Source organism: Rhinopithecus bieti, unplaced genomic scaffold, assembly GCF_001698545.2.
Source record: "Rhinopithecus bieti isolate Rb0 unplaced genomic scaffold, ASM169854v2 scaffold_40377, whole genome shotgun sequence".
In the NCBI taxonomy this organism is placed as follows: domain Eukaryota; kingdom Metazoa; phylum Chordata; class Mammalia; order Primates; family Cercopithecidae; genus Rhinopithecus; species Rhinopithecus bieti.
In genome coordinates, this window is record NW_016817076.1 from 88,181 (window position 1) to 101,151 (window position 12,971).

At 37.4% G+C, this 12,971-nt stretch overlaps 1 protein-coding gene across 2 annotated transcripts in view; it reads left to right on the forward strand.

Annotated features, from left to right (window-relative positions):
* The window catches only part of DPP4 (dipeptidyl peptidase 4), an 86,289-nt gene that overhangs the window by 27,661 nt on the left and 45,657 nt on the right, over positions 1-12,971 (forward strand). The window contains exons 3-8 of one of the 2 annotated variants that reach the window (XM_017855805.1): positions 2,568-2,666; positions 3,070-3,161; positions 4,448-4,528; positions 10,754-10,806; positions 10,917-10,989; positions 11,754-11,874. In XM_017855805.1, coding sequence (XP_017711294.1) covers positions 2,568-2,666; positions 3,070-3,161; positions 4,448-4,528; positions 10,754-10,806; positions 10,917-10,989; positions 11,754-11,874 — 519 coding nt within the window. The remainder of the gene's footprint in view (positions 1-2,567; positions 2,667-3,069; positions 3,162-4,447; positions 4,529-10,753; positions 10,807-10,916; positions 10,990-11,753; positions 11,875-12,971) is intronic. The other variant, XM_017855806.1, reaches the window with a different exon arrangement.

The following is a 12,971-nucleotide window of genomic DNA, read 5'->3' on the forward strand; positions in this document are numbered from 1 at the left end:
TTATTATCGTTACTTACAATGTTGAAAACAGAAAGCGTTGTCATTTTTAACCGAGGGAATGGCCCACCTCAGAAGTCTTCTTATCTTTTTTCTTTTTTTCTTTCAACTATTATTTTAAGTTCCAAGGTACATGTGCAGGATGTACAGGTTTGTTATGTAGGTAAACATGTGCCATGGTGGTTTGCAACACAGATCAACCCATCGCCTTGGTATTAAGCCCAGAGTCCATTAGCTATTCTTCCTGATGCTCTCCCTCTCCCTACCCCACCCCACCCCACCCCAACAGGCCCCAGTGTTGGTTGTTCCTCACCATGTGTCCATGTATTCTCATTGTTCACCTCCTACTTACAAGTGAGAACACGTGGTGTTTGGTTTTCTGTTCCTGTGTTACTTTGCTGAGAATAATGACTTACAGCTTCATTCACGTCCCTGCAAAGGACACGATCTTGTTCCTTTTTATGGCTGCATAGTATTCCATGGTGTATGTGTACCAGATTTGAAGAAATAAAATTTTAAGAAATTGTTTGAAAGAGCATTCTCTGTAAGAAAATTACAAGGGAGGCATTTCCTGCAAGAAAATTAACAAGAGACAGGGCTGCTGGCTTCCTAGTCCCACAAATTGTAAGAACTGCAGTTACAGGAATTTTATAATGGTGGCTGATTATGTGAGTGTATGTTTGTGTATATGTGGAAAAAGTAGAGGATTTGAGAAAAAATACTTTAAGCTCTTTCATTGGTGGACAGACTCTGGGATTGGAGAACAGGAATCACGTTGGCTTGATTATGCTTCTAGGATGATATCCTACATCAACCAATAAAACCTCTTTGAGTGTGTGCCTACTGTGGAATTGAATTGTGTTAGCTGCTAAAGGTTGCTGTAAAAATTAAAATGAACAAGAAACAAAGCATTGTCTTCAAAGACTACATGGCCTAACTGAGGACACCACATGGGTAGGCAAAGGAAAAGAGTTGTCAACTATTTTGTCATTAAATGACAAGAGCCAAATTAGTAGTGTTGGGGCAAAAGTCAGAGGGGGCAGAACTAAAGTCTTCATGAAAGAGATGGGAATTGGAGGGTAGTGATTCTGACAACCAGAAAAGCAGGGAAGACACTGCAGAGAAGTGGTTTAGAAAAAGGAGCAGAGGTGGAAAAGCCCAAGAAAGTCTTCTAGGTTCAGTGTGTAGGTCATAAGAGTGAATGAGATGGTCCCTGCAAGGAGAGAGTGACATAAGACACTCTTGTGTCAATTGTGGAGGGCTGTGAGTGTCAGGCTAAGGAGTGTTAATCTTCTTCCTGTAGGCAATGGGGAAACATTGAAAACTTTTGGAGAAGGGATCACCAGAATGAAAGTAGTGGTTTAGAAAAATTATTCTAGTGGTGGTGCAGAGAAGGGATAGAATTGGGAGAATCTAATGGCAGGGATACCTGAAAAAAAAAATTTGCAGGAATAATCAAGAAGGTCAATTAGATGGGCATGGTGGAAAAACAGACAGGTATCAAAAATGATTTTCAGACTTTGAATTTGGGTCACCAGTAGTAGAATACAGAACAAATTCTGTTAAGTTCAAAGAAAAGTAATGATATTGATGAAGATCCCCGAATTGGGTGATCAGCATGTCCTAAGGGTCTCTGAGAAGCAGGAGGGCCTGAAACTGGGCCCCAAAGCGTCCGAAAAGGATGATCTAGCTCCAGGCCATCCACCACAGTAGTCATTGAACATGTGGTCACATGTAACTATTAACTTAAAATGTACCTAGTCAGATTGAGATATGCTGTAAGTATAAACTACATATCTGATTTGAGAGTTAGAATGAAAAAAAAAGAACAAGAAAGTTCTCATAACATTTAAATATTCGTTACATGGCAAAACGATATTTTGGATGTATTGCGCTAAATAAAATATGCTACTAAAATTAATTTTGCCTTAAGATTGTGTTTCTAGGCCGGGCGCGGTGGCTCAAGCCTGTAATCCCAGCATTTTGGGAGGCCGAGACGGGCGGATCACGAGGTCAGGAGATCGAGACCATCCTGGCTAACACAGTGAAACCCCGTCTCTACTAAAAATACAAAAAAACTAGCCGGGCGAGGTGGCGGGCGCCTGTAGTCCCAGCTACTCGGGAGGCTGAGGCGGGAGAATGGCGCAAACCCGGGAGGCGGAGTTTGCAGTGAGCTGAGATCCGGCCACTGCACTCCAGTCCGGGCGACAGAGCGAGACTCCGCCTCAAAAAAAAAAAAAAAAAAAAAAAAAGATTGTGTTTCTTATATAGCTACTAGAAAATATACTTACATTGTATTTCTATAGGACATTGCTGATCTAGACCTTCACAGTAAAGTGCACTAGTGCAGCACAATACAGCACAGTGAAACAAACACACACACACACTTCATAGTTCAATGATTTTTACTCCATCCATTCAGTCTGAAGTCTTTTAAAATGTGTCTTGCATTTTGTGAGGGTATTTGTGAATTTGGTGAGCAGGGTTTATTGTAGCGATCCATTTGTTTATTTTATCCAAAACTTAGGTTATTCCATCTTACTGAACATTTGGCTCTTTTTCTCAACCAGCAGATGATGCTACAGCTGACAGTCGCAAAACTTACACTCTAACTGATTACTTAAAAAATACTTATAGACTGAAGTTATACTCCTTACGATGGATTTCAGGTAAGAATTTTTTGGGTAGGGCAGATTTTATGCTTATGTTCATTCTAGTTAGGTTGAGATGTAGGGTGCTTTTATGGCACTCAGAAGAGGTAATCCTTGTTTTAAAACTCTATGGAGAGTTTTGTTTTTTGTTTTTTTTTTTCTACTTGAAGTGCAAAGGGAGAAAGACTGAAAGAAACTCAAGTATTTCTTTGACATGTACAATAAAAAATTAAATGTGAATTGAAACCTTGACAATAATGATGAAAAAATGAATGAATGTTAGTATAATATCATTCATGTTTTCTCAGCTTAGAAATGCCTATTTGGTATTTGTGAACTTATATTGCATTCTATAATTTTCAGCTTATGAAGATGTTTAGTAACAACTTGAAATTTTGATCTGGTTGTTTTCTCTCTTTAGATCATGAATATCTCTACAAACAAGAAAATAATATCTTGGTATTCAATGCTGAATATGGAAACAGCTCGGTTTTCTTGGAGAACAGTACATTTGTATGTTTAATCACATAATTAATTCACGCATAGAATTCTGGGGATTTTTTTCATTACCTTTGAAATCACGAGTACTGTCATTTCTCAACCTGTTGGACTATTTCTGCAGCATATGGCAAAGTGGATCTTTCTCTCCTTCTTGAAATGCTCCCTGCCTTGACTACTTTTTAGTCTCCTTTGACGATTCCTCTTCCTCTGCCCATATTTTTAAATGTAAGTGTTCCTTGGGGCTCCGTCTTCATTTGCCTCCCTCTTCACTTTGCATGCTCTCCTTTGGTGAATTTCATGCAACCCCACAGCATTACTGCCCTCCTCTCTGGCTTGACTCTCATATACACTCACTTAACAATAACCTTCTCCCAGATCTAAACTTTAATTTCTAATAGACTGTTGGCTCCTACATGTGGATTTCAAACTCAAAATCCCAAGCTAAACTGGTTATCTTTTCTCAGCTGTCCTAGCACACTGAAAGCATCTTATTCTTTTTCGTGAGTTCCCAGTGTTGGTAAAAGTTACTTAATTCTCCTCCAAGCCACTTAAGCTAGAAACCTCGGAATCATCATTGACTCATGTCATCCCCCACAGTAGGTGACAACAGACCCTGTCAATTCTCCCTCTGCATGTCAGGTATATCGCAGTTTCCATTTCCACTGGACAGTCCTTGCTCAAACCCTCGTTTAATCTTGTGGTAGTGAGTGCTCTAACTTGTGTCCCTATCTGCATTCTGCACTCCCCACATCCAGGCTGATACCAGCCCTCCGTCCTTCCCTCTCATTTCAGCCACTGTGTCACCAGAGTATCTTTGTAAAAGATAGATATGATTCTATCACTTGCAAAAACATAGGTCTAGTTCCACATCTTACATTTAGGTCCCAACTATTTTTCCAATTTGTTGTCCTCTCACCTTCCATTGACACCAGCGCCCCCACAAACTATATTCAGGTTACACATGACCCTTAAGGAGTCTCTAAACATGACGTCCTTTCCCATGCGTGGCATTTTGCTCACGCTTTTCCGACTGTTGAGAAAGTTCTCTTTTCCTCATCCTAACTCTCGCAGGCATCTTTCCTCTTCAGATTAATCCTTCCCTTTCTGGCTTTCTAACACTGATCACCACCCACCTGGCATCATGGTCATTTGTGTGGGTGAATATGCCACCTCTGCTAGATTAGGAACTCCCAAGGCAAAAGCCACATGTCTAGAACAATACCCCCTATGAAGTAAGTGCACAGTGATGGCAATGAAATGGAATTGTTCAATTTTTCTTTGTTCTTCTTGTTTCACAGGATGAATTTGGACATTCTATAAATGATTATTCAATATCTCCTGATGGGCAGTTTATTCTCTTAGAATACAACTATGTGAAGGTAAAAGAAATGCTTTCTTACTGTAACATTTAAATAATCCAAGATTATTGGATTATTTGCTATGTTATAACCGATTTCAAGTGTATGGATACTTAAAATTAATATCTAAGTAATGTAATGGGCACTAAAACTCATTAATTCAGAATCAGAGTCATTCTCATTCTTAAAGACAAATCCAATGTTTTAAAAGAAATTCATTTTTAGTGCTTTCAAATACTAAAAGCACAGGTAATATTATATTGTACTTATATGTACTAATAATGTAAGTCAATAAAAATTTTTACTTATACACATATTTAAAAATAAGTTTACATGTCTGATTTGTATGCCTAATGGCAGAGCCCTTTATTTCCTTTGTCACAGCTTTATGTGTAGTAGGATCCTCCATAAATATATGTTTTTAAAAGAGTTAAAGTTGGGCATGGTGGCATGTACCTATAGTCCCAGTTACTTAGAAGAGGAGGCTGAAGCAGGAGGATTGCTTGAGCCCACGAGTTGGAAGCACTGCATTACAGTCTAGGAGACAGAGTGAGATCCCTTCTAAAAAAAAAAGAAAAAGAGTTAAACTTTCCATCCTCCAGAAAAGATTCCACAGGATGGCCCAGACCATCTCCCAACCTTCAGGCCCCACCATAAGCAAACTATTCTAAGGAGGACAGCCTCACCACAGATCATAAAGATTCCACCATGAGCACTCAGCTTCCCCCAGTCACCCAGCCCCACTCCACATCCTAACACGTTCAGGAAAAGTTACAGCTTAATCATACATCCTCTTCATGTTTAGGATGGATGCGGATCACCATAACTTTGACAGCTTTTTGGTTACTCATGGATTTGACAACAGTTGTTCAAGTATAGGAAGTTTTGAGACATATAGTGAAGATTAAAAATTTGTAAAGATATCCTATATTGCAAGCAAAATACAAAGCTGGGGATTCCCACCCTTGACCTTTCTTTTCTAGGATAAATTATATTGAGGACACACCAACACTCACACACCAACTCTGCTGTGCTCAGGCCAAGCAAACCATTCCCTACTGCACTGACCATCTCAGGATGGTGACTCTCAATCATAACATTTACCCTGGATTTGCTGGGTCGGGCTCCCTTTCCTGGACATGAAGACTCTATGTTCAGTTAAACTTAACTGTAAGTGAATCAGAATCTTGTACCAACTTTAACACATCTGTTGCCAATTAATGGATTATTGTTTGTTTAATTAAGTGCTTCTTATTGCTATCTATAGAATACATTCACTTAATTTACTTGAGAAACTTTTAAAATTTCCCAGTGTCCAGGTTCAATCCCCAGATCAGTAAACAGAAGTTTCTGGGGTAACGCCAGAATCAGTACTGTTTTTTCTTTTTTTGAGACAAGGTCTCGTTCTGTCACTCAGGCTAGAGTGCAGTGGTATGATCATGGCCCACTGTAGCCTCAACATTTTGGGCTTGACTAATCCTCCTACCTCAGCCTTCTGAGTAACTGAGACTACAGTTGTGCACCACCATGCCCTGCTATGCCCTGCTAATTTTCAATTTATTTTTTTTTTTTAGAGATAGGGTCTCACTATGTTCCCCAGGCTAGTCTCAAACTCCTGTCCTCAAACAATTCTCCCACCTCAGTTTCCCCAAGTGCTAGGATTACAGGCGTGAGCCACTGTGCCTGGTGAGCATCAGTATATTTTCAACTGTCATAGGTGATTGTAATGGCAACCAGGGTTGAGAACCACTGAATAACAGTTGTCCATGTTAAAGACTAACATATGAAGGTAAGGTAGAAAGAGAAAGATAATTCCAGCTCACCTTACTATATAGCCACGTTCAGCAAAAGCCATTTGATGTGCACTAATGCGTGTATTCCCCTGGTGGCCCTTAGTTGGCCAGCCAGGGGTGGAGATTTGTATTTGTTGTGTCACTGGAATTTACCCGTGTATTTAACTGGCTTTTGCTTTTTACACTCTGTCCCCTTTCCCCTGCCATCTGTACTTCAGACAGTATCCAAAGTACTACTTTTAAATTCTAAATTAGTTTATGCCACACCTATGCCACTTACAGTGGTTTCCCGTCACACTCAAAATAAAACACCAGCTCTAACCCTGGCATCCTGAGTCCTGTGTGATTGAACACAGTCTGCCTGACTGAACACATCTCCTACCTGCTTCTCCTGCACTCTGCATGCTTGGCCAGTGCTTCTTGCCTCACCTTCACCTTAGGAACAGTTGAGGAGCTTTTGAAAAAACATATCTGTGGCCTACCCTAAAGCAACTAAATCAGCATAGCTGTGGGCCTCCAGAGATTCCATGATGCTGAGTTGAGAACCTGTAAGTTCACAGCTCTTTCTTTTTCTCAAACATCACCCTCATTCCCATCTAAGGGCCAAAGCACTTGCTATTGCTTCCTCGTGGAAGCTTCTCCATCATCTTATGGTTCTCTCTCTTTATTAACTCAGGTCCATATTTGTTGGGTCACTTTGTCAAACATTGCCCGCTGCCACGCTCTTCCACCCACACCCCACTAATCAGTCTCTGTCACGTTAACCCATTTTAGTTTCATCACAACATTTTGTGATATTTTGTCATTGATTTCTTTGCTTATTTGTTGCCTGCCTTATTTGGTGCCATTTTCCCTGTGATTTATTCACTGCCGCACCTCTGTGCCTAGGACAGGGCCACATAGCAGATGCTGAAGATCATTGATAAATGAATACATGTTTTATTGCAAAGTGCTAAATGATAAAGCTATTGAAAGTAGGGATCTATATCTTCAACTTTTTTTCCTTTTTTTTTCCTTTCAAGAGGGTCCAATAGAATTTTCTGTACAGCATATATATTTTGACTAAGTGACTCTTATGAAATGTATCTAGAAAAAATAAAAGTCTAATTTGATTACATTTCCTTGGAGGTCTACCTTTTAGTGTTTTTTAGGTCCTACTATGTGAATTCTCCATGACTGAGTTAGTGCTATCACTTCTAAGTTGTGGCTACAAATAAACAAACAAGCAAGTGAGTGAGTGAGTGGATAAGTACCCCATAGTCTGGTATGAATGCTCTCCTAGCATCTCTGCTCATTACCTAGTGCTCTGAAAATCCTGATAATAGTTGTCATCGATTCCATGTTGACAATGTTCCAGAACCCTGATAAGTGCTTCCCATGCATTCTCATGCATCTGAGATTGTTGCTGGCATTATCCTCATTTGTCTAAAAAGAAAATTGAAGCTTAGAGAGAAGCTTGCTTCACATTACACAGTGAAACCTTGAATCCACGTTAGAAGACTCCAAAGCTTGTGCTCTTAAATGTGATCTTTCCTATCTTTGCATTCAGCTTCTCTTTGCTATGATACTCTTTTACTCTTTCCCAGTCACCCTCTGTCACTAACCTCAGCCAAAGAATCTCTTTTCCATAATCCTCTCTGCCTCCCCAAGGCCTAATTTATGATTCCTGCGTCTCCCACCCACCTCCATTATATCTCTTGGCACATTCTATCGTGATTCTTTTATTGTCATTTACTATTTCATATCCTCCATTCCACAATAAGCTCCTCCAGGGGAGGGACCCTGTGTTATCCAGTAATGTCTGATAGAAGACAGCTGCCAGTGTTTATAGACTAAATAGAATAATGAATCTGTTTCAAAAGATGAAGTGAACATACCGAACATCGTGGGTTTTCTTTTACAACCCGTGATGGTTTGTCATGCTCAATGATCTCAGTCCATCTTAATATTTTTAGCTGGTACCACACCTTTTGGCTTTAGTGGATATTTTGCTTGAGGTTGCCCAGAAACAAGCATGGGGTGTGTCAAAATAATCCAGAATTCAGGAAAGGAATGTATGACTAGCAAAAAGTAGAACTTAATAAATATTTGTTGACATGAGGGCATAGGAGGGTGAGAAGTGATAAACAGTTAAGGTTAGAAACTCTGACTTTGTGTCTCGGCTCTGCTATTATATAGCTGGGTGTCCTTGGGATACCTCTTTCATCCATCTCATCCTCATTGGTACAATTTGAATTTTCCTGTAATTTGGTGTATTTCTTGAACACTCACTATGTGGCTTGCACTAGAATAGATTCCAAGCATCCAAAGATAAATAAGATACAATTTCTTACCTCTAGGAGTATGGTAGAGAAGGCAGACATACAGACAAGTAACTTATTTGAAAATATCTTTAATTTATATATGCATCTATATTCAGACATAATTTTTCATAAATGCAAATATGTGATCATATACATTTTATCTTCGGTCTTATTTTTTCCCTTTTCACTTGGCTCTCTAAAGTCTAATATATATCTCTACATATTTTATATTTTCTTCTTGTTCATATAACTCTATGAAAATATATAGGATGTTTTAGTTATTGCTTGGTCTATAAAAATAAAATCCTATACTTTTTTGTAAATTGCATTTCTCACTCAATGATACCATGTGAAACTCCTTCCGAGTCATCTGGTTAGCTCTGATTCATTTTTTTAAAATTAATATCACTTTATTTTTCAGAACAGCTTTAGGTTTATAGAAAATAAGCAGAGAGTTCCCATATACTCCCTTATCCTCCCTCCCCCACTTTCCCCTATTATTAATGTCTTGCATGAGTGTGGTCCATTTGTTATAGCTGATGAGCCAATATTAATATATCATTATCAATTTAAGTCCATAGTTTACATTAGGCTTGACTCTTTGTGGGTTTTGACAAATATATGTCATGTATCTACCATTATAGTGGTGGATTCTGACAAACCTATGGTTCTTAACAAACATATAATGACATGTATCACCATTATAGTATTATACAGGTGACTTTGACTGTGCTAAAAATCCCCTGTGATTCGCCTATTCGTCTCTTCCTTCCCCCAGACTCCAAGCAACCACCAATTTCTTTACTCTTTCTATAGTTTTACCTTTTCCAGAAACTCATATTGTTGGAATTGTACAATATGTAACCTTTCCACATTGGCTTATTTCACTTAGCAATACGTGTTTGAGATTCCTCCATGTCTTTTTGTGGCTTAATAGCTCATTCTTCTTATCTCTAAATGAGGTTCCATTGTATGGATCTACTACAACTTGCTTATTCACTCACCTGTTGAATGACATCTTAGTTGCCTCCCAGTTTTGCCAATTATAAATAAAGCTGCTATAAACACTTGTGTGTAGATTTTTGTGTGGGCATAAATTCTCAACTCATTTGAATAAGTAACAAGGAGTTTGCTGGTAAAGGTATTTTCCTCGGAGTTTTCTCTATGTAAAGCTTCTTATATCTGGATTCAATTTGTTTATTAAATGTAAGACTATTCAGAATTTTTCTCACTTTTGAGAAATTATTTTTTAAGAATTTTTTTCTTTTCTCTAATTTTAAAATGTATTGGCAAAAAAATGTTTATAATAGTCTCTTATGATCTTTTAATGTCTGTGGAGTCTGTTGTGATATCCCATTTTTCCTTTCTGATACCAGTCATTTGTGCTGTTTTACCCCTAAGTTTTACTACATTTGCAATTTTACTAGTCTTTTCAATGACTTGAGTTTTGGCTTCGTTGATTTTTTCTATTGTTTGTTTTCTACTTTATCAATGCTTTTACCTTTATTATTCCATTTCCTCTAATTACTTTGTATTTAGTTTGATTTCCTTTTTTTAAAAAAATTTATTTCCCTATGCTTCTGCAGTCACAGAAAGTTTGACTTTCATCTCTAGCTTTTTGAGATGGTTGTTAAAATATTGATGATACATGTATTTTAATTTTAATATATCCTGCCAGGGGGCTTTCAAAAAATTTACAACACTTTACATTTCATCATCAGTGTATGAAGTTAAACATTTCTTCACATCACCATCAGCAATAGCATCATATATCTTTTAAATCTTTTGCCAATAACATAGGTGAAAAGTGAAAATTTACATTTTTCTAAGTAGGCAATCTTAGCATACTATGGTGAGTGCTAGGGATAATGCTTGTACAAAATGACATTTTTGGTGCACTGTGGTACTGGGAAGGCTCCTTGGAGGAGGTGGTGCCAGAGCTAGGCTGTAGATGAACTCCAGAGGAGTTTCTATGAGATGATCTCCAGGATACTTTTGAGTCCCAAAATTCTCAGAAGAAATGATAAGATATGATAACATGTGAGAATTATACAATCATATATTGCCAAATCTATCATTTTGGTCTCCTATAGTGAGTGGCCAAATTATCAAGAATCACAGAAGCCTGAAATGTCTGTTTTCTTTCATAGCAATGGAGGCATTCCTACACAGCTTCATATGACATTTATGATTTAAAAAAAAGGTCAGTGACTTCCCAATAAAATCTATTAGGCTTTTCTACTGTCATATTTTTAAGGAAACCCCAATGTGAGTTATTCTTTTTGGTAATGTTTCCTTTCATCTTCTTTCCAGGCAGCTGATTACAGAAGAGAGGATTCCAAACAACACACAGTGGGTCACATGGTCACCAGTGGGTCATAAATTGGTTAGTGAGTCTCTCCAGTTGTCAGAAAAATATTGGTTAAATTTTTCATAGGCAGAAGTTACTAACCCTGATACAAAGCAGACATCTTAGGAAGTCAATACTTCACTCTAGAATATAGTGTTATTGCCCAAGATAATATTTTACTAGCTTAACAAAATAAATATAATTCCTGAAAGTATCCATTGGGAATATTTATTCACGGGAAAATGCATATTGAACTCTTAAGTTCTAGTTATCTATTGTACTTAGATATTTTCTGAGTCACACCTGCTTTCTGCTAGTTCTGTGTTCTTCTGTGTTACTATAGATATACCTTTAGGTTCTATAGTGCTAGGAGAATGTCAGAAGTCCAAAATAATCTTAACAAGAGGATCTAATGTTTGTCTGCAGTTGAACTTCTCTCTTCCAGAATGCAACTGCCTTCCCTCTACTCACTCTCCCAATAAAGAAATATACAAGCACATATCATCCTGTAGAAGTGGTCAGCCTTCTCAGTCTTTGCATATGCTTTAGCATTCAAATAGTGATGGTTGTGTGCTTCTTATTTTTAACACATTATTAATGGTTTTAGGATTATTTTGGGTTTATAGGCTGTACACTTGTAATTTAAGAAAGAGAGGGAAGGAGTAAATGACTCTTCCTGTTTGAATGGAGCATTTGACTATGCTAATCCTTACATTTGCAATAGATAAGTGTTTCTAAAACTCCAGGATAAAAATATAACATGTTATTATAGATATCAATGCTTGTTTTTTTCTTTCTAGGCATATGTTTGGAACAATGACATTTATGTTAAAATTGAACCAAATTTACCAAGTCACAGAATCACATCGACTGGGGAAGAAGATATAATATATAATGGAATAACTGACTGGGTTTATGAAGGTAGAAACTTTAAAGCTTTTTCAAATCAGAAAATCTATAAGCTTTTAAAATAGTTAAGTGTTTCTTTTGCAATGGGAAAATTTAAATGAGATTCAAAATAAGTTGCATTGTTTAAAACGGCATCAAACTTCTCTTAGAACTCACAGCACCAGGTGTCTCCTAGACCAAGAACTTAACTATTTCTAGCACTCCTCTGTCCTCATTGCCTGACAATACTCCTTTTGTCTCTGGTTTATTGACACAAAGGGCTTGTCTGTGTAGATAGACCTTTTCTGCCTTTGCTGGAACATAAAAGCCTCCAGATTAACATCAGATTTTTCTCTAACTAGGCCTATCTAACCCAGAAGTTACTAAAGAAAGCTAAATAATCCCATCACATTGAGAAGATGATAAAATAATATCTACAGGTTGGAGAGAAAATGCCTATTTTATAGAGGATTTGTATTTATTTGAACTTGGACAAATTATGATTTCCTGTTTTTAAGAATGAAAAAGCAATTAGAAAGGCTTAGGAAAAAGTGACTAATAAAACTAGAAAAGTTAAAAAGGAATATTCTCCCTTTTAGGATACAGAGTTGTAGAAACTATTAGGAACACATTTTAGAAACTTAGAAAATATTAGAAAAACATTTTTTATGTCTATATTTGCCAAGATAAAAGGCGTTCTGGGGCTGTTCCAAACTGTTCACAAGGTTTCCTCATATTTATTAGAAAGACTCACTATATTTCATTGTATTATTTTTTTCTTCTTTGTAGTTTAAAAAAATAGTTTTTCTTCATGACTTAATTGTAGTTCTTACCAAGTCCAAGTCAACTTTAATTGACTCATTATAACAGCAACAACAAATCACATTGAAAGAAAGATAAATTTTCATGTCCTAGAAATAAGTGCTTGACTAAAACTTACAATGAAATTTACTAACACTAGCTACTTAGAGATTCTTTAACCCTTGGACAGTACAAACCAGTCTCCAGGATCATTGACAAGAGTGGCCTCTTTCCAAAGCTCTGACCCTCCCTCAGAAAGAGCTGGCCCTGTGGAAGATAAGAGGGCAGCTAACACTTTCATTCTTTCTTTCTTTTTTTTTTTTTTTTTT